General features: G+C 46.5%; 2 protein-coding genes across 4 annotated transcripts in view; one reads left to right on the top strand and one right to left on the bottom strand.

Moving 5' to 3' along the window:
* Nucleotides 1-14,039, bottom strand: part of LOC102452940 (cystine/glutamate transporter-like) — a 34,919-nt gene extending 20,880 nt beyond the window's left edge. Inside the window, exons 1-2 of the mRNA XM_075939607.2 lie at nucleotides 13,688-14,039; nucleotides 4,495-4,621 (exon numbers count right to left, since the gene is read on the bottom strand). Of these exons, the coding sequence (XP_075795722.2) occupies nucleotides 4,495-4,621; nucleotides 13,688-13,946 (386 nt within the window). The 5' untranslated portion in view covers nucleotides 13,947-14,039. The remainder of the gene's footprint in view (nucleotides 1-4,494; nucleotides 4,622-13,687) is intronic.
* LOC102452679 (cystine/glutamate transporter-like) overlaps nucleotides 1-20,212 on the top strand; it is a 67,562-nt gene that overhangs the window by 6,127 nt on the left and 41,223 nt on the right. For 2 of the 3 annotated variants that reach the window (XM_075939634.2, XM_075939616.2), the window contains exon 1: nucleotides 18,640-18,744. The exons of the other annotated variant lie outside the window; for it this stretch is intronic. The gene's annotated coding sequence lies outside the window, so the exon portion shown is untranslated. Of the gene's footprint in view, nucleotides 1-18,639; nucleotides 18,745-20,212 lie in introns of those variants that run through there. 3 annotated transcript variants of the gene reach the window in all.

Raw genomic sequence — 20,212 nt, 5'->3', positions numbered from 1 at the left:
GCTTCCCCCGTGGTTGGCGGCCCTGTCGTTAAGGTTTGGCACTGCTGCCAGACACTACCAGCTAGGCCACTGACAGGATGGAACAAAAGTGACAGCCTGGGCCATCCTGAGGGAGGCCTGGGGTAACCACTGCCCACTACAGGCCCTGCCTCACCCTCACTCCACCCCTTCCCCAAACCCCCCTCCTGCTCCACCTCTGCCCTCTTGTCCCATCTCCCAAGCAATGCAGCATGGAGGATTATGGGAGCTACTAGGCAGGGTCTGGCCTCCCTGGGAGTGGTTTTGAATCTAAATCTCTGACTGTGGGTTATCTCAAAAGAGTCCAAATAGTCCAAAACAGTCGACTTGACTTATTGTGCTTACCCTGCTCTGAGCCCTGCTGATGCTAGGCCGCCTGGGCTAGATCCACAGAGCAGGGAGCCAAAATCAAAGCCCTCTCAGGCTACATACTGGAAAGACTTAAATGGGTGACAGGATCATTGTCCAGCCCCATCTCGCTGAGCCTTCCGGGCACTGGAGGGGGATTGAGCAGGGTGGAAGTGTGCCCCACAGGGACTCCTGGAGAACGCAGGGGTCACACCATCTGTTGTGTCATGTCCTTGTGGAACTGCTGCTGCTGCTGGGCCATCAGTTCCCTCAGCAGCTGTTGCCTTGTTTGGAGAAGTTGGATGAACCACTGCTGCAGCCATTGCTCCTGGAACTACTGTTGGGAGCTGCTTGTAGGCCCTGCCTCTCAGCTAACCACGTCCCCCACTGCTGGGCTCCATCTTGCTCAGACCTGCTGCATTCTATTCCCTCTCCCCTCCCAGGGTTTGTTTGTTTTCTTTTCATGGGGGTGTAAATTGCCGGCATTCTTCACTACTTGGGATGGGTCCTGGCCCTTGAATTCTTGTCCAGGCCATGCTGGTTCCTTTCTGACACTGAGTCCAGATCTACACTGTCACTTGCTTTGGTGTAACTTGTGTCATTCAGGATTGCGAATAAGCCACTCCCTGAGCGACATAAGTTACACCAGCCTGGTGGTGTGGACAGTGCCCTATGAGAGGAAAAGCTTCTCCTACCAATGTAGCTGCCGCCTCTCCCAAAGGTAGATTCATTATGCCGATAAGAAAGTGTTCTCCCGTTGGCATAGAACATCTTCCCCAGATGCGCTGCCGTGGTGCAGCTGCATTCATGTTCTCCTAACAGAAATGCTTCTAGTGTAGACAAGCCCTGCATCCTTCTCTTGCCTGGGGGGTAAACAAGAGTCTTTCTGAGAGATGAGCCTGCCTTTCCCCTCACTGAAAGGCAGGTTGGGGTTAAATGTGTTTAGTCTCTTGGTCGGTCTTTCTCTCATGCCTCAGGGTCTTGGCTTGTCTGTAGGCTTTTTATTGTGCTAATCAGGGTTGGAGGCCTTCCTTAGCCTTCTTTTTAGTACAGCTAGTACTTACCTGGTTCAAGCAGTCTCAGGAGCCTTCTGGCTCAATAACCATCTCCTTTGCTGATCTGTCACTGGAACTGGCTGCCTTTGAGTCCTGTGCTGGCAGGCCTTCCTTTCTGATAACTTTCCTTCCTCCAGGCTGAGCAAGCCTGTCAGGTGTGTCTAGATAGTGTTCACCTAGCTCATTAGCTTCTTCCTTAATTGGGTGTGTCTCCCCTCACAGGGGGATTTGGAGAGAAAAACAGGCGCAGATTTCTTTTAACACCAGTGAAAGGTGGGGACTGGGAGACAGCCTTCTCGGAGCAGGTACAGGTACTTCTTCAGCTCTGTCTGTTCACTTTCTTCCTGAAGCTGTAGGACACGGGATTTCTCTCGCTGTTGGAGGTAAGGGACAGTGCAGCATGCGCGTATGCCTATACTTTGAGTTGGGGGTCTGATTCCCAGCTTGCTGAGACTTAGCGGTGTGGCTGCAGCAGTGCAAAGGGTGAGTACGCTCCTGACTGAGAGGCAAGATACGTTGTCAGGACAGCTGGCCAGTCACAGTGATGACACAATTTTTAGCACAGCAGCTTAATGAGAACTAGCATGACTGTGGCTACTGAGGCAAGGTGGGGTAATTCCCAGCTCACAGTGTGAGGTGCCCTCCCTGCTCTTCAGCTGAGAAGGGTCATGAACCTGGATTTAATTCCTCCTCAGCCCCTCTTTTCAGTGAACTTTGTACTGTTGGAGTTTGCCAGGCTGCCTCACCACGTGTACCTGCGGGGACCACCACCAGGGGCAAGAGGGGAAGTGTCTCCATGACCATCCAGCATTTCTGCAGCAACTGGGAGCTAACTGTGTGGGCAGCCGTTCTTGCCATTTACCTATTCAATGGACTAATGTGCCCTCTTACCACAGTATCTGAGCCTGTAGTGTTCTTGTCCTTGCCTCACCCCTGGGAGGCAGGGAAGTGTGATGATACCAATTCAACAGACAGGGACCGGGAGAGAGCGTCACACAGAAAATCTGTGGTGGAGCCGTGCATCAAATCCAGGTCTCCTGAGTCTCAGGCAAGTGCCCTGCCCACTGGCCCATCTTTATTTTGAATTATGAATTCAAACTGGAACAGGTACAAAGAAGGGCCACTAGGATGATCCGAGGAATAGAAAACCTGTCTTATGAAAGGAGACTTAAGGAGCTTGGCTTGTTTACCTTAACCGAAAGAAGGCTGAGGGGGACATGATTGCACTCTTTAAATATATTAGAGGGATAAATACCAGGGAGGGAGAGGAATTATTTAAGCTTAATACCAATGTGGACACAAGAACAAATGGATATAAGCTGGCTAGTAGGAAGTTTGGACTTGAAATAGACAAAGGTTTCTAACCATTAGAGGAGTGAGGTTCTGGAATGGCCTTCCAAGGGAAGTAGTGGGGGCAAAAGACTTATCTGGCTTCAAGATTAAGCTAGATGGGTTTATGAAGGGGATGGTTTGATGAGATAACATGATCTTGGTAACTAATTGACCTTTCACTATCAGTGATATATAGGCCAATGGAGGGATGATAGGAGTTATTATAAAGAACTTGTCCTGGGTGTCTGGCTGGTAAGTCTTGCCCACATGCTCAGGGTTTAGCTGATCACCATATTTGGGGTTGGGAAGGAATTTTCCTCCAGGGTAGATTGGCAGAGGCCCTGGAGGTTTTTCGCCTTCCTCTGTAGCATGGGGTACAGATCACAGCTGGAGGATTCTCCGCATCTTGGGGTCTTTAAACCATTTGAGGACTTCAATATCTGAGATATAGGTGAGAGGATTATTCTAGGAGGGGTGAGTGAGATTCTGTGGCCTGCACTGTGCAGGGGGTCAGACTAGATGATCATAATGGTCCCTTCTGACCTTAAAGTCTATGAATTTATTTTGTGTCGGAAAGGGGCTGATGTTACTAACGCAGCACAGTCAGGCCCCTGAGGAGCCACTGGAGTGGGTCTATTTTCAATTGCTGCTTCCCTAGGAGATGTTTTAACCTTGAGTTGAGGATCTGAGTGCTTCTCCCCACCCTCCAGCCATGGAAAAAGAGCTAGAGATTGTGATTAGACAATCATTTAGCACTGTATGATGAACCCCTTTTTGTTTGCCTCAGCTATATGCGCTGCAGATGTTAAGCATTCTGAACTGTGCTGCTGTAAAGCCCACGCAGAGAGGTGACCATGCCATGGTCGTGAAATAAAACATGTTGTGCTGTGTGTAGCTGTGCATGCCTCACCCACTACTGGTGCACTTCCCCTCACCCTGGGGCATGTAGGTATCCCTTGGGAACTGGGTCTGCTTTGCTGATGAGGGCTGTATAGAGCCTAGACAGATGGGTAAATCAGCATGAGAGGATATTTCAGACTCCATTTCCATTCAGCCTGTGACCTCTCTTATTTTTTATGGCTATGAACACAGGCAAGGTTAACAGGCAAAACAATGTGGGTTTTAAAATATCTCTTGTACCCTTTGAGGAGAGGGTTGGTTACTTTGCCCCATGGCTGCAGGGGTTCGTTGCGTAAGCGGTGATCTCATTCTCTAAGGGGGCAGACCTTACGGCTAAGCCCAGATGTGCTGCAGCAGACACTTCTGTTTATCCAGCAGCTATTGGACTAGGGGGCCAGTTGGGAGAGGAGAAGGTCACACATCAAACAGATTTCTAAGGAGCATGGAGCCCTTTGCCAGAAAACCCAGCTGTGTTGGCAGATTGCAGGAAAATGTCCATCTGTCTCGTTCCCACATTTGCTGCAAGCTGTTCTTTTTATTCTTCCTCTCGCTTCTTCTTTTTTTTTTTTTTTTACCTTTTACCCTTTCATTTTCCCCCTCTGCCTCCTGTGCCCCCTCCATTTCCCTATCTTAACTTCCCTCCCTCTTTTCCCTTCTATCCTCCCTCTAGCCATTTGGAAGGCTATGTGCTTGCTACAGTTTTGCATTCAACAGCTCACTCCGATAGCCACACAGTTGGAATCTGCACCAAACAGCATCAAAGAGAGGAGACTATGAATACAACAACAACGACATGTCACTCCTGTCCTTATACATCTATGGGAAGCAGAACCGTTCTTACCGGATCATAATGAATTCAGCCCACAATCTTAAGAATGCTGGCAAAGGCCCCAGGGTTTCTAGGAGGTAGATGTAATGGCCCCCAGATTTTGTGATGCTTGTTCCGAGGTCTGCATAAGACAGTGCACCTAGAGAAAAAGTAGGGGAAAATATTGGTTGATATTACAGTAGTGCCTGCAAGCCCTAAATGTACAATCACCCAGTGACAGTCCCCATGCAGAACTTAGTCTATATAAACAAGGTGATGTTCCTGAAGAGCTGTCATGACCAAGGTCATGTTCACCCAAGAGTACAAGGTCTTCTTGTCATGGACCAAAACTACAATGAGGATCCAGGAACAGGTGATCTGAAGGCCCGCAGGGGGATGTGAAGAATGCCAGTGTCAGCATGGAAGGAGCACTGGACAGGAATGCCTGGATACAAAGAACAAGAGCTGCCAGCCCTGGTACCAGGAGAAGATGAAGAAGCAGAATGGACTATTACAACCTCTCCTAGACCTGCTGACAGGAGGTTGAGGTGGCTAGGGGGCAACTGCCCCAGAGCCCGGCAATTCAAAAGGGTCCAGGGCTCCTGGCTGCCTCTGCTGCTACTGTGGCAGAAGCAGTGGCCAGAGCCCTGGGTCCTTTAAATCACCGTTGGAGCTCTGAGCGGCGCTGAGGGCTGATGGAGGGGGAAGGGTACTCCACGGTCTCGGCAGCACTGTGGGCTGGATGCCTTGGCCCTGCTCCTTTCACCGGAGGCCACGCCCCTTCCAGAAGCATGAAGGCAGCCCGGCCCACTTTGCCCAGGGGCTGATCTCTCCTCAGAATTGGTAAACTGAGGCAGAGAGAGGTTGTGACGTGCTACGGTCACCCAGGAAATCAATGGTTTGAAACAGAATCCAGATCTATTGCATCCTAGTCCATGAGATCACCCTTCCTCTGAGACAATAGTAGCTGCTGTTGAGGCCTGGGCTTTCTTAAGTGTGAAGAGGCCACAAAATACACAACAGCTTGATTATATACCATAGTGGCTGGTGAACTTGGGGGCAAGTAGGGCACTTTACCTGCCATAGATGGGAGGAGCAGGGTTGGAGTGGGGGGAGATGGGAGGAAGATAGAGGCAACAAGAGAGCTGGGAGGGGGCTGTGGTTTGACTCCCAACAGAACCTGGCCTCTGTTGAGATGCTGCTCCCTGAAAGGGGCTATGCCACCTGGGTGGTCCCTCACTGGGCTTCTGATGGCTCCTGCCCAAACACGTCCCTACCTGGTCCTGGCTGCAGCATTTCAACTCGCTCTGTACTGACCAGCTACTGAGTGCCACTTGCCCTTCCCTGGTCTGGCACTGGTTGGGGAGGAGGAGGAGGAAGAGAAGGAGAGGTACTGGCTGTGACCTCTCCCTGCCCCTCCCACCAGAAATGACTGAGACTTCTCCCTCTCTCTGCTCCCACTATGCCTTGAGAGGTGAACTGGGGGGCACTGATCCCTGTTGCGTTGTGCCCAGGGCCTATCTGCCTCTTGGAATTCATCCTGATTATTGGTGTTGTGAAAACTGTAGAGCAGTCTAAAGGATTGCACTTTAACCACCTCGCTTAGCCCCTGGTAGTGTGCTTGAAAAGGTACCCAATTCACCAACAGGCTCTGCACAGGGCAGATAAAGTGCTAGACTTTAGAACCTTCTACCATCACTCCTGCCTGTGGCTTGAGCAGTGACTCTAGTGCGCCATGCCCTACAGGAAACGGCTGCTTTATATCCTGTCCAGCCTCCTGTGCGTGTGCCACAAGTATGGTGGAGAACAGCCTGCCGCTAAATATGAATTACAAGCACAGCAAATTTATAGTAGGCCCCTATACATTGACTATTTGTGATTTGCATTTAGTGACACACCCACATGTGTTTACAGTATACATGTGTACTGTCATCAAACAGAGTCTTAACCTGGGACTTCAGCTCCCCAGCAGTCTGGGCATGCAGTAGGCTAACAAATTGGTATTGTAGCTCAGGACACGTGTGTTCAAGTCCTCCTTTGTTCCCAAACAAAAGTTGTTGGGTTTTTTTCTGGCTTGCTGACTAATCTCTGGAGAGAATTTTTGTCTACATCACAGGGCCTGTTCTAATGTGAAAAGACACTAATGAGCTTTGGAGCAGCTCCAAATTTGCCACTTAACTGAAGGCTTCATTCTGATTTAATTTTTTTTTTTACTCTTTTTTTTTTTTTTTTGTAAAGAAAAAAACAACTCTCTAACTTATTCCTCCACCTTGTCCTCATTACGGTTCTCTGTAGACTTTGTGCTACACACAAGTGCAAGGCACTGTAGGAGCTTTGACCCTCTGCACACCCCTTCAATTATGATTTCTGTGTTCCCAATTAGTAGTTTGAAAAACAAGGCATAAAACCAGACTGGTTCAAGGTTCAAGCCTCCAGCATGGATACACATGATGTCATTTAGTGGAGGACTGTGAATGACACAAATGAGTGATAGTTGGGTGGATTTACAATAAAACATACCATACCCTGGCATGGCCCTGCTCCCAACAACACAGGGTCCCCAGGGCTGGGCAGTCCAGCGCTGGGACCAACACATTGCCCCTCCTCCCACGCTGGGGGTGGCCACTCTGGAGGGGTGTCAATCCCTCGGCAGAGAGGACAAGGGGGAGGGGAAAGTGGCAGGAGAGCAGGGAGGTTTGCCTGCAGGCTGCAGCCTCTGGAGAGCAGGTAGGAAGCAGCAAGCAGTGCGAACACAAGCTAGAAGGCTTCAGGAGAGCACAGGGCAGCTGCAGAGCCAGCTGGAGAAAAGTGGCGCTTTGAAGCAGAAAAGCACTGCTTCTCTCTGGCAAGTGGCTGTGCTGCCCCCTCTTCCTGAGTTCTCCAGCCCCTGAGATGTTGTGCTGCCATCGGCTGCCACCTGGTGAGTGACTGCAGCCCACGGGTGAGTGGGAGAGCATTTGGGGGATGGAGAGCCTGGGGCGGGTGGGGGGTGTTCAGGTGGATGATGGAATTATGCCCACTTCTCTGCCACTGGGGTGCTTGAAGCTATTCTCCACGGTCATCTTTGAATCTCCTCAGTCAGTTGTCTTCTCCAGCCCCACCATGGCTGCTCTGCTCCTGCACTAGGCCTCCAGCTCTGCCCCTTCCACCTAAGGCCCCACCCTTCTGGGGACCCATACCTGCTTCCCCTCTTTCCCAGAGACCTGGCTATTCTGTAAGCAGCCCTGCCTGAACCCTAAGTTCCTGTGCCAATGCCCTGCAACCAGGCTTGGACCTATGCCTATGAGAGACAAGGGCTGGGTTTCAGCACCCCATTATTAAAAATGCTCCAGTGCCACTGATGGTAAACTTAATTGGGGAATGGGTGGGCCAGACCACAGCCCACCCATAGCTACATCCTTGCTCTTTCAGACATTTAATCTGTGTAAAAATCAAGATCAGCTTTTAGCAAAAAAAATGAAGGTGAGGCAAAAAGATGAAGCTAAGCAAAAAGAAAGTTTGTCATTTTATTGTACAAATCTTGAAGTACTGAACAGAGAATAGTCATCAAAAAGTATGGGTGAGGAAACCTCTCAATTATCTGATCACTTGCTGAGTTGTAGGGTTACCACGATAACTGCAAAAGTTGAACAAGTGGACTCTGAAGTGGCAATGGAACTACAAAATATTGGTAATTTTGTGGAAGTAAGGGAAGAAACCTACCCTGAAGACATTGCATTATGGCCAAAATCTATTTCATTGAATAGGATAAAATATTTTGTAGTAAATAAACTGAAAAACATAGGGAATATGCAAAAATTTGAGAAAAGAGTATGAAGCTGGAGGATGAAAGCAATTAAGAAGTCTTCATGAGTCCCATTTTCTGAGGATGAAGAAAAATGGAACCATCAAAATGAGAAATTGGTTGATTTTTTTTTTTCAGAAACCATCACAGCAGTCTTCTGTTATGTTTGCAAATTATTTCCTTTCCATAGTAAAGGAAAACAAACATTTGTCAACAGGCACTCTAACTGGAGAAATGTTGCATGAGATATTGCTGATCATGAAACTTCCAAAGCTCATATTAATGCTATGTGTAAGTTTGTTCGAAGATGTAACTTATCCAGAAGAATTGATTTTGCATTATCGGCTCAGTTTGAGGTGCGTTTTTATTGGAGGAAAGTGCTGAGACATGTTATTGGATAACTTATTGCCATGGTGAAACTGCTGTCATCTTTGGGACTATCTCTAAGAGGACATGAGTCATTAGTGTCACATCAAAAAGACAATTTTGTAACCTGCCTTGAATATTGTAGTGAATTTGACAATTTTCTCAGTGAACATTTGAAAAATTATCAGTATTGTGGCTCAGGGAAGACCAACTTTTTAATGTATCAAACCTACAATGAATTCATTACTATAATGGCAGAGCAGCTCAGAAATCAATTAGCTGATGAAGTAAAGGATACCAAGAACTATTCCATAATAGTCGATTCAACACCAGACGTGAGTACGTAGACCAAGTAACACTAATTTTAAGCTGAAAGTTGTAGAGTGTTTCCTTTGTTTTGTCCCACTAAAACCCCACACTTCTGAATGTTTAGAGTCAATGGTTTTGGAAATTGCAAATTTAGGTTTGGACAGCAAAAACTGTCATGGGCAAAGCTTTGATTGATATTGTTGCAAATATGGCAGGAAAATATTCAGGTCTGCAGGCCAGGCTGAACAATGCAAATCCCTCTGCTTTATTGATACCCTGTTCCAGTCATTCCTTAAATTTAATCTGCAGTGCTGAAGCTGCTTCTTGTGAAGGAGCTATACTTTTTTTACTTTATTCAAAACTCGTATGCTTTTTTTGTTTTTGTCTTTTTCTACACATCAGTGGAGTATGCTACAATCACACTTGGAGCAGGCAAATGGAAAACATTTGACAGTCACAAGAATTTGTGACACCAAGTGGTCTGATTGTGCAGATCCTGTTTTGGCTTTGAAAATGAACTAGGATGTGATAAAGAACCTTATTAGACATAGCCACATCAAATTCTGAAAAACCATATGTGATAACTGAAGCAAAATCCTTAGCAGAAAAGTTTAAAAAGTATGATATAGCTGTTTTTACTATTTTGTGGAACCGTTTACTTCAAAGAAGAAATGCCATCAGCAAATCACTGCAAAAAGTTGATACAAATTTGAGTGCTACACAATTGTTAGCCCCGTTTACAAGTTTTGTCATAGAAGTTTGAAATGACTGTAGGTCCATAGAAGCAGAGGCACTAGCATTAACAGAAAATATAGGTTTCTCTGATATAGTTGATGAGACGTGGAAAAAAACAGGAAGTTATTTTTCAATGGAACTAGAAACAAATCAATTCAAAAGAGAAAGAGAAGAGCATTTTGGAGATCATCAATGTTTTGTGACACAAAATTGCAATTGCAGAATAGAGGTGAATCTCTAAAGAGAACTTACTTATTTTGCATGTTTTTTGACAGAAGTACGCTAAAAGCCACTACAGTAAGAAATTAAACGAATTCTACCAAGAGAACATAGACACATCTTTTTGAAGATGAAGTGAAATATTTCATTCATTTTATTGAAAATGATGAGGCCTATGCTTCAAGATCACCAGTTGATTTGTATAGATGTCTACATGATGGTTAGCAGGATACCTTTCCAAATGTAGAAACCATTCTGAAAATGTTTTTAACAATACCTGTCTCAAATGCTTCTGGTGAACGTTCTTTTTCTGTATTGAAACAAGTTGAAAATGGATAACAATGGCTATAATCCTTCCTCTAATGTTGCCTTGCAGGTGGATGAGTGCACATCATTTAAAACTAGGGTGCTATCCTTTTTATAATCACAAATAACACCCACATTAATTAGCACTAAAGCTACCTTTGACCATATCTGTATTTCTACTCCTACATTTCCATTATTTAAATATCCTTGTCCATTCCCTCAAGGGCTATTTAATATTAAAAACCCCTTTAATTAACAGCTGTGTGAATACCAATAACTGTCATGATAGGGATAATTTTCTATAATATTTTATCTTAAACACCTTTAATAACCAGTGAGAGCCAAAAATGCTCACCTGAGGCTCTAATTTATCTCTGACTTGCTTCTGAATGGTCCCACTTCACTTCATCATTGGTTTTGGAACTGGGGGTTTTGGGGCTGCTGCAGTATCTCCTGGCTTGCAGTGGTTTCCATCATAAATAGGTTCAATGGCTCTCAGCAACCCAGCTATTCTCAGGCTTCACTTTACTCATATTTTACGAGGCCTCACTTGACTATGTCAAGCCTATTTTTAGGAAATAGGTTATTGGACTTTATCTATCTATCTATCTATCTATCTATCTATCTATCTATCTATCTATGTATCTATCTATCTATCTATCTATCTATCTATCTTTAGAGATTTGTGCGTCTGTCTGTGAGTCTGTTTGCTCAAGAATGTCTCCTAAATGGTAAGAGCTAGGACTGCCAAATTTGGAATGCAGCTTCCTCTTATCCTAACTTAAAGCAAGGTCAGGGTTTGGTCATGTCAGGAAAATGGGCACGCTGAGGTATACTCAGTTACCATGGAGGGCAGTGAATGCAGGGGACAGCTATACTGCAGAGTGATTACTGGATATGCTGCACCACCAAGGGAGTGGCCAGCACTGGATGGGGCTCATCATCTTGCCAGTCTTTAGCCCAGTGAAGTGGCCTCCCTTCCCCAAACCTTTACACTCCAGCCCTTGGTCCCACTGTTGCTGAGCTAAGGGGAGGGAACCTTGCTGGTCCCACCACTGCAGTCCTACCCCCGGGAGCACAGCTAGGACCAGGCAGTGCAGTCCCAGCCACTGCCACAGAAGTCACAGCTCCTGCCATGCTGTTCAGTGTGGCCACCTTCCTTCCTCCCCCTGCACAGACCCCCACCCATGGAGCACTAGTGGGAGGTCTGTGTGCCCCCTTGCCCCTTTTTTGGGTCGGGGGCCGCTGACCCACTGAAAAAAATCAGATGCGGGCTGCACACAAGTGAGAAGCAAAAAAAACCAAAACCAAAGCAAACTCTCATTGAAGTGGCCTCTGACTGAGAAGGAAAAAGACGTTCCTCTCACACACCAAAGCCTAGGGGAGCTGAGGCTAGTAGATGTTGTGCACTCCAGACCCATGGTGGGACAGCGAGGGAGCTGGAGCACCAGCATTGCCTCCGCTATGCTGCAGGAGAGTCCTGAGCCTCGAAGGCCAGATCCAGGCAAGCTGGAGGCTGCACCCAGCCCCCAGCCTGAGGTTCCCCATTCCTGAGGTAAATCTTCTAGTATAACATAAGCAAGCATCATCTCTATAGGCTAATAGGGTCTCTGCACCAACCCCATGTTGGCAAGTAAGGGATTCAGAGATCGCCAACTCATGTGAGGCCTGCCAGCACAAGTCTGTGGTTCTGGACTTGGAGAATCAGCTGCATAGCTATCGCTTGCTAAAAAGCCCGCTGAACTCCTTGAGTAAGAGTTGATTAAGAAGTGACTTGGTCATCATCTGTAACTACATTAAAAAACAACAAATGGTCTGGTAGCACTTTGTAGACTAACAAAACATGTAGCTTTTGTGGGCACAGCCCACTTGTACAGATGACCAGAGTTTTGAGTTTAGGATGCGCAGACTCAAAATAAATAGGCTTAAACTAAACTCAAAACTCCGCTCATCTGAAGAAGTGTGCTGTGCCCATGAAAGCTCATGATGCCATCTACATTTTTTGTTAGTCTAAAAAGTGCTACCCAACCATGTGTTGTTTTTTCCCTCTACAGACTAACTTGGCTATCCCCTGAAGCTTTTGTAACTACATACATAGGGAACAAATATTTGCCAATGGGCTCTTCAGTCTGACAGGCAAAGGACTAACATGCTCTAATGGTTGGAATTTGAAGCTAGACAAATTCAGCATAGGAAATAAGAGTACATTTGTGACATTGTTCTAGTGGTTAATTACCCTCATTCTGCCACATGTTGTGGTGGATTCTCCATCGCTGGCAAATCGAGATGGGAAGTTTTTCTAAGAGACACTAATTCAAACAGAATTGAATTCAGGAAATGCCAATGACCTTGCTATACAGGAGGCTAGAATAGATAATCCCTGTGGTCCCTTCTGGGTTTAAATCTACAATGGTTTATCTCCGTGAAAAGACAGTACAAAAGCACAAGTAGCATCATTTTGTCCTGCCTTTGCACGGGTGCAGATCACTCTGCAAGGTAAGGAAGTGAAGAATCAAGCCAGCTCTTTGACTTATGCTCCCAGTTGTGAGGTAGAGGTATCCTATTTCCTAGACTGAGTGAACAGACACACATTTATTCTAGCTTGCTAAAAATCGCAATGTAGCCCATAGTAGAAAGGGTGGTGCTGCAGGCTAGCCCTCTGCGTCCGAACATGCCAGAGCTTCTGCCTACAGACGAAATTGGCTAGCCTGAGCTATTTTTAGCACTCTAGTCTGTCTACCTAAGATGTGAAGCAAGAGCTGCAATATTGAGACTGTGTCCCCAGGTTCTGAGACTCGCTGTTTGCTGTGTAGATGTACCCTTATGGTATTTTAAAAAGCAATATAAGACCTGTGGTAACTGACTCTGGTTCCTAGGATTCAGGTTCTGAGGTTATAAAACTGCAGTGTAGACATTTGGGCTCTGTCAAGGCCTGAGCACCAACCTCACTGATTGTTATCCCTAACAATTGCTTTACATTTACCTGCATGCCTGTGCAAGGAAAAGGACTAGAAATTTACATTAAAAGCATGAGGAAGGGGAGAGCTGAGAGAACCCTTTAGAATCCCAACCACGTGGGGTTGTCATAGCAGCATGCTTTGTGGGCTCTGAAAGCTGACTTTTCCCACAGCTTTGAAACCCAGGTAAGCCACCTCCCCCTAGCAGACTTTGTGCTACGGGGCCAAGAATTATGGCTCTTTCTCATTTTTGAATAGGGTTTGGATCAGCTCCTTAGTGGGCGTGGATCAGCCCAGCTCCACTGACCCATGCAACTGAGACTGTACGGATTTACATCTGCCTTGTACGGATTTACATCTGCCTTGCCCATAGTATTCCAGATTATTTTTCTATTTAGTTGCTTTGCAGTCTCGTCACACTGTATTGCTAATATTTTCCCCATGTTTTCACGGGGGAAAAGATTGAGATTACTCTAGACAGTGTACAGCTAGCCTGAACGTGCTAACCTCCTTGTTGGCTCACATCAGGAGAATTGGAAAAGCAACTCACCAAACAGGGAGAGGATCCCACAAGCCAGCCAGACAATCAAGGAGAGACCCACATTGCCAGAATTTTTCAACACCCCTTTTGGAGTGATAAAGATGCCACTGCCCACGATTGTGCCGATAGTCAGTGCAATGGCCCGCACCAGGGTGATCTTCTTCCTCAGGAACACGGCTTTCTCTTTCCCCTCCTCCTTCACATTTGACTTTGTCCTGCAAAATCCCATGGCTTTCTGTCTGTCTTCTCTATTGAGTCCTGCAAGCATAGGTCTTCCTGAGAGCTCTGTCTACCACCCGACTTCTAGGAGTGATACATCCTCCCCAGTTCTTTTCCCTGCCCTCCACGGGCTCCCCTCCCTCTGTGCTTGCAGGCTGCCAGAGAACAGCCTTGGCTGGAATCCCTTATGCACAACAAGCAGAAAGCATACAAACACAATCAAAAGGGAGAAAGAGAAGAAACTCCCTAGAAAGGAAATGGGTGCTGCGTGCTTAGGCAGAAGGGGAAGATGACACATTGCAAATTTTACACTGTACATTCAGCTTAGTGGGAGTCCAGCTTGTGGACTCCACAATGCATTGTAAATGTGGGTTTACACTGGCAGGCCCCAGGTCTCTTAGCCATGCTTATGCATCTACGCTCCAGACCTTTGGACTCAGGTCTGTGATTTGAGCTGTGTTTATATTGCAAAATGATATGGCTTTAGACCCTAGATGCTGGGACACTCAAGCCATGACCTACCCCCTAACAAGTCCTAGGACTTGGGACCAGATCTGAATCAGACGGTTTTGTGTGTGGAGACAGGTTTAGGGCTCAAACTAGAGTCAGGACCTGGCTTAGTATACAGTTTAGGCATACCTAAAGGCATACAGTTCTGATCCCATTTATTCTGACTTCAGAGGACTTGCTCCTGTTTTCCTATTAGTGTAATTCACATCAGAATCAGGCACAAAACCTTCCCTGTTGGGTTTATATTTCTAGTTTAAAATCCAGAACAATAAGTGGGCTGACAGATAAATTCTGTTTGGTGCAAAATGTTATTGGAACATAAAGCCTGTCCTGGTAGGTCAGAATCCTGTCCCAGAAAATCTAACTTCAACAATTGCTAATACTTGACGTTTCAAGGCAGTTTCAGCTCATAACTATCACAATTGGCTTATTCCAATTACAAATAAGGCTGAAGAGCATCAGTGGATGTCATGGCTTTCTCAGGTGCCGTTGCATTAGTGTAGCTAAAGATCCCTATGGAATTTACTAGGCCAGTCACCAATTCTGCTTCACCATCCATTAGCATGGTGACAATGGGGGAAAATGATGTTTTTATTTGCCCTAGACAAGTTGAATTGTGCAAGGTAGATCTAGCCAACTGTGCAATGTAGGCAAAGGAAACATTTCCTTCCGCCACCCTAGACAATCCAATTAGCCTCTGAAGAATGAGACTTGATTCCCTTTGTCTTAACCTGTATATCTACAAAATGCAGTTCCTGGTCCTGGAGTAATTTGTTTTTCTATTAAATCTAGTGAGGGTCTAGAGAACCTCCGGCAACAGTGAATCCCCGCAGCTGCCTGTACAGTGTGTGAAGCAGTGTTTGCATTTCCTTGTATTTTTCTAAATTTACCTTCCTTTAATGATGCAATTAGGCTCACAAGCCAGCAATGAGGCTCAAAGTGCAGGAGCAAGACAAACAGTCTAAAATCAAGAGAAGAGGCTCCAGGTCAGTACCTGGAACACAGGCTAAAACAACACAGAGAAACGAGGCCAGGGAGACAAGTAGTGAGGCATGGACTGCTTTACTTCCAGAGGTAACATCCCATCCAAGTGATGATAGGTATCCATCAAGCATCTCCCTGCATCCAGTTTATGGTGTGATCTAACCCCCTCATCCCAAAGTCAGTGGGAATAATTTCATTTCATTCACTTCACTGGAATTTGGATCAAACTCCAAATCAAGAAGGGAATCCAAGGGGATCTCTAACAGTGTGACTTGCTGTATAAATGCATAGGCAATGTTGTATATGTGCGATGCTCAGCTGAGCTCCAGTAGCTCCCACTAACTTGACATGGAGTTGTGGGTGTTCAGGCACTTCTGGGAATCAGTTCTTATTGCTCTGATTCAATTAACTGGAGTTCTGGCAAAATTTAGTTACGTCTGGGCAACCCTTCTTGTTGCCCTTTTAAACGGAAACAAGTTCTCTTTGTATTGATTTAGCTTCATACAGTGGGACTATAAGCCAGGTTTTCTTAATACCCTGACCCTTCGGGTATAAGCCTCCCATATAGAGGTGAAAAATTAGTGGTGGACTAGGAATCTGTACAGATATGTGACTGAGCTAGGTTTTCATCCTGCTTCCCATCCTGCAGGTTCCGGGAAAGTCCCACAGTGATGATCTCTGAAAAGGGCCAGTGCCACCTGCTTTGGAGAAAAGCACAAATAACCCTGCAGCCAACAGTTATGGTGTAAACGGTTCCCAGGGAAAGAGGCCTCCTAACTCCCAGTAGTCAGAGGTTGGCTTATGCCCTGAAGCAGGAGGTTTGTAGCTTCTTCAGGTCGTGTTTTCCTTTAGTATTAACTGCCACTGATATAAGGCAATAGTGGCCAATCCAGGGAGGAGGCAGAACCAATGTTCCCTCTAATCTTTTCCATCCATGTGCAGAATAAATGTATGTGCACTGAGGCATGTACAAATGTGCACCACCGGTAGAAACAACAAACCTAGCTGTGGGCACTCTGCTAATCAGCTAGGCTGCGTCTGAATGTCCCCTGAGGAGGTGCACAAGTGCACAGTTCACAGGGAACACTGGCTGAACCCTCACAGGTTGGAGCAAGAGGGGACGGGATCACGGCACACCATAAGTCACTGGTGAAATACCTGAAAATGAAGGGCAAGGCAGCGAATGGTTCGAATAGTAGAAAATGAAAAGCAACGAATGGAAGGGTTGCTGTGAAGATACAATCCTATCTGAATAACTCTTGGCTGGGTAACACCCTGAATCATTAATTACTGTCAGAAGAACAGATGAAGGTTTTACTTTTTCACTCCTCTTATGCTATGTCTTTATCCTCTGAACTCCACTCCGCGTGGACCATGAAAAGTGGTGGTTTCACTTTCTCTTCAGAGTTCGTTTCACTTCCCGTTTCTCATACACGAATGTAAAAACCATTGTGTGTGGATTTGCCACCCTGAGTGGGCATCTTTCCATTAGAAAACATTCCTTGCGACACTTCCGTGCAAAAACATGAGCACGTTTTCCCTTCATATTCTGTTTTGGTTTGATACTTAAAGATCATCCTTTTCAAATAGCCTCCCACTGGTACCGAAGGATTCTGTGGGATGCTTTGCCAACGTTGGCATCTTCTCTTCCTCGCACACTGCTCTGATAGCAGACCCAGACTGTGTGGCATGGCATCTCCATCTCCACCCATCCCCTTGCTGGTGTGCGGGTTTGCACTCTTTTCTGATGCTATGAGGCAACGTAGTCTAGCTCAGTGCTTCTCAGCCCATGGGTCATAACCCAAAACTGGATCACCAGAATGTGACAAAGGGTCTCATGGAAGGCAGGAGGGAGGAAAGAGGGGAATGTTGCAGAGCTAACTTCACACACCCTATGCCGCAGTGGTTCCTGGAGTCGTCAGTCCCCTGGACCAGGCTGGGCTTGTCTTTCTGACCGGGATCATGGCAGGGAACTGGCTGGGCTACATCTGAGCGAGGAGTGCTGTGACCCCCTTGCATTCAATTGCAGTCTCGTGTAGACAAATTTGGCTCATCAGGGCCAAACCTCAGCAGTGCTGCAACCTCTGAGCCCATCTCTCCCTGGGGACAGGAGCTGCAGGAGTCACACCTGTGGTCTAGTGCAGTGTTTCTCAACCTTTCTTTTATAAAGTTACCCCCTTTAAAAAAAAAAATACTCTCAGTACCTACAGTTTTCAGACACACATTTTTTCTACCATTGCAACATTTAATCATAACTGAGTGGGCAATGAAATTTTTGGGCGTAAAAAGGACAAAAATAATAAAGCACTGTAAAAAACTTAAAACAAAAATTCAGTTTTCTCCAAATTTCAGTTGTGTTGATGTACCCCTCCCCTCTCCAGACTTCTTTTGAGTACCCCTGAGGGTACTCATACCACTGGTTGAAAAACATTGGTCTAGTGCACTTAGTACGTTTTGTGTTAGTGTGTCATTAGTAAGCCAGGTACTACTGGCACTCAAACCATTTACATGGGCACTGTTTACAAATGGGTCTCAAGCCAAAAAAGGTTGAGAACCACAGATCTGGTTCACTGGAAGTGGGAGCCAATAACTCCTTGGTTTGAATCCCTGTTCTGCCTCCTTCCCTTATAAGAGACTAATTAGCTGGTGTTTGTGCTTCAGACAAGCCCACTGGTGTGTGTGGGGGGAGGGGACACAAAGGGGCAATTTCCTGAGGGCGCACTATTGCTCCACATGGTTTTGAGGGCTGGGGAAGGGAGGATGCATGCCACACTCCAGGCAGTGCTGAGGGTTGGCTGCCCTGACTCAGCCCCTTCTGCCTGAGGCCCCATGTCTTCCAGGGGGTGGTGTCGGGCCCCCCCCCCCCCCACACACATACCTTGCCCAGGGGTCCACAGAGGCTGTCAGCACTCCCCCAGCTTTAGGTCGTCTGTGCTTTGTACAATCCATAGTCTCAACACTTGGCAGCTAAGGCATGTGTTAATTCTGCCACTGTCGCTTTAGCCTCAGCGAAGGGCCAGAGTGGGTGCTGAAGAGGGAAACTCCCCAGCAGCGTGGTCTAAAGCAGTGGATGAAGTTGTGTCTATCAGACAGCAATAGCCTGGGAAGTGCTGAACCAAAGAAAGAACCGCCTCAAGGGGTTAAAAAGGAAATGCGCTTGCTTGGCGGCTGTTGTGTTTAGCTTATATTGTAATAAATCAATACCAGCTGATCTGGGAGGCCGGCAGCACAGAGGCGCTCGAGAGATGGGGTCTGAGTAGGAGCCAGGTGCAGTACCAAGCGAATTAGTACATAGCTGCGGTAGTGCCATTAGAAATTAGGTGTCTGCCCTGAAGCCAAGTCAGCGAATAAAGGTGAGTGGCTAACAAAGGTCAGAGCCAGAAGAAAGGCTCTATTATAGCACAGGGGAAAGGACCAACGTTCTGAGTTAGAACCTAGAAGATGTTGGAGAAAGCTCAGCTCACAAAGGTAGATCCAGGCTAAATGTAACTTTTGTGGTGCTGGGGGAGGGACACCTGACCACCCCACGTGCCACCTTTGGGCTAAGAAGCCGTGGCAAGCGAGAGCCTTGGAGAGCATCTCCTGGCAGTCAGGTTTTGTGGGCAGGGGCCAGGTATTAGGGGTTTTGCTGGCTGTTATTGGGCTACTTGGGAAAGCAGCAAGAGCGTGTAGGGTGCAGCTTGGAGTTATGCTCCCTGCCCTGCCTGGGGAGTATCTGGCAGTGCAGAGGCATCCTGAATTTGGAAGCCAGGCAGGAGGGCTCCCAGGCAGCCAACACCCAAGCTTCCACAGTGAGGGAGCCAGGGGCTGGAGCAAGCAGAGCAGCTGTTACCAGTTTCCAATCTGTTAATTGTAGGACTAGTGTTAATGAAGCTAATTAAGACTGCGTGGATGTGTCTCATTCATAGTATTTGATGTGGACATGTGAATATCAAAAGTGGGGAAATTGCCTGTGTAGTGCATTAACCAGTTAAGATCATTAATCAGGCCTAGGTTGATCGTACTGAACTTGTAAACGAACTTCAGTTCAGCTGTCTCCCTCTGTAACTGAGTGATAAAGTTCTTTAGTAGAAGGATGGCTACTTTTAAATCCATTACTGAATGCCCAGGGAGGTTAAAATGTTCCCCTACACATTTATATGTTACCATTCCTGATGTCTGATTTGTGTCTGTCTATCCTTGGGTGCAGAGACTGTCTGGTTTGGCCAATACATGTGGCAGGGGGCATTGCTGGCACTTGTTGGCATATATCACATTAGAGGACGTGCAAGTATATGAGCCCCTGAGGTTGTGGCTTATGTGGTTAGGTCCTGTGATGGTGTCCCTGGTAATGATATATGGACAGAGTTGGCAGCAGGATTTGTTGCAGGGATAGAGTGAGAGTAGACAGATGATTTTCATTAGAGGTGGCATGTCTGTCAATAACAATATAATGCACTGAAGGAGGGGTGGGAGATTTCCTTCATGCAAAGAAAAAGTTTCTCCTGGAGAAGAAGAGCTACTAAGTATTTGGGTAAGATAGTTGACAGTGGCAGGGAGTTCAGTCTTTAAGTGTACCGATGGCAGGGTGCATGACGGCTTTAGACACTTAGGCTATGTCTACATTGGCAAGATTTTGCACAAATACTCTTTAACGCAAGAGTTTTTGCGTTAGAGTATTTGCTCAAGAGAACGTCCACACTGGCATGTGCCTTTGCGCAAAAGATGTGCTTTTGCGCAAGAGCATTGGTGCCAGTGTAGACGCTCTCTTGCGCAAGAAAGCTCCAATGGCCATTTTAACTATCGAGCTTTCTTGTGCAAGAAATTCATGTTGCTTGTCTA

The sequence above is a fragment of the Pelodiscus sinensis genome, chromosome 1 (assembly GCF_052426305.1).
Source record: "Pelodiscus sinensis isolate ZL-2025 chromosome 1, ASM5242630v1, whole genome shotgun sequence".
Lineage (NCBI taxonomy): Eukaryota > Metazoa > Chordata > Testudines > Trionychidae > Pelodiscus > Pelodiscus sinensis.
Note: the sequence above shows the minus strand (reverse complement) of the source record. Positions and strands in the feature narration are given on the sequence as shown.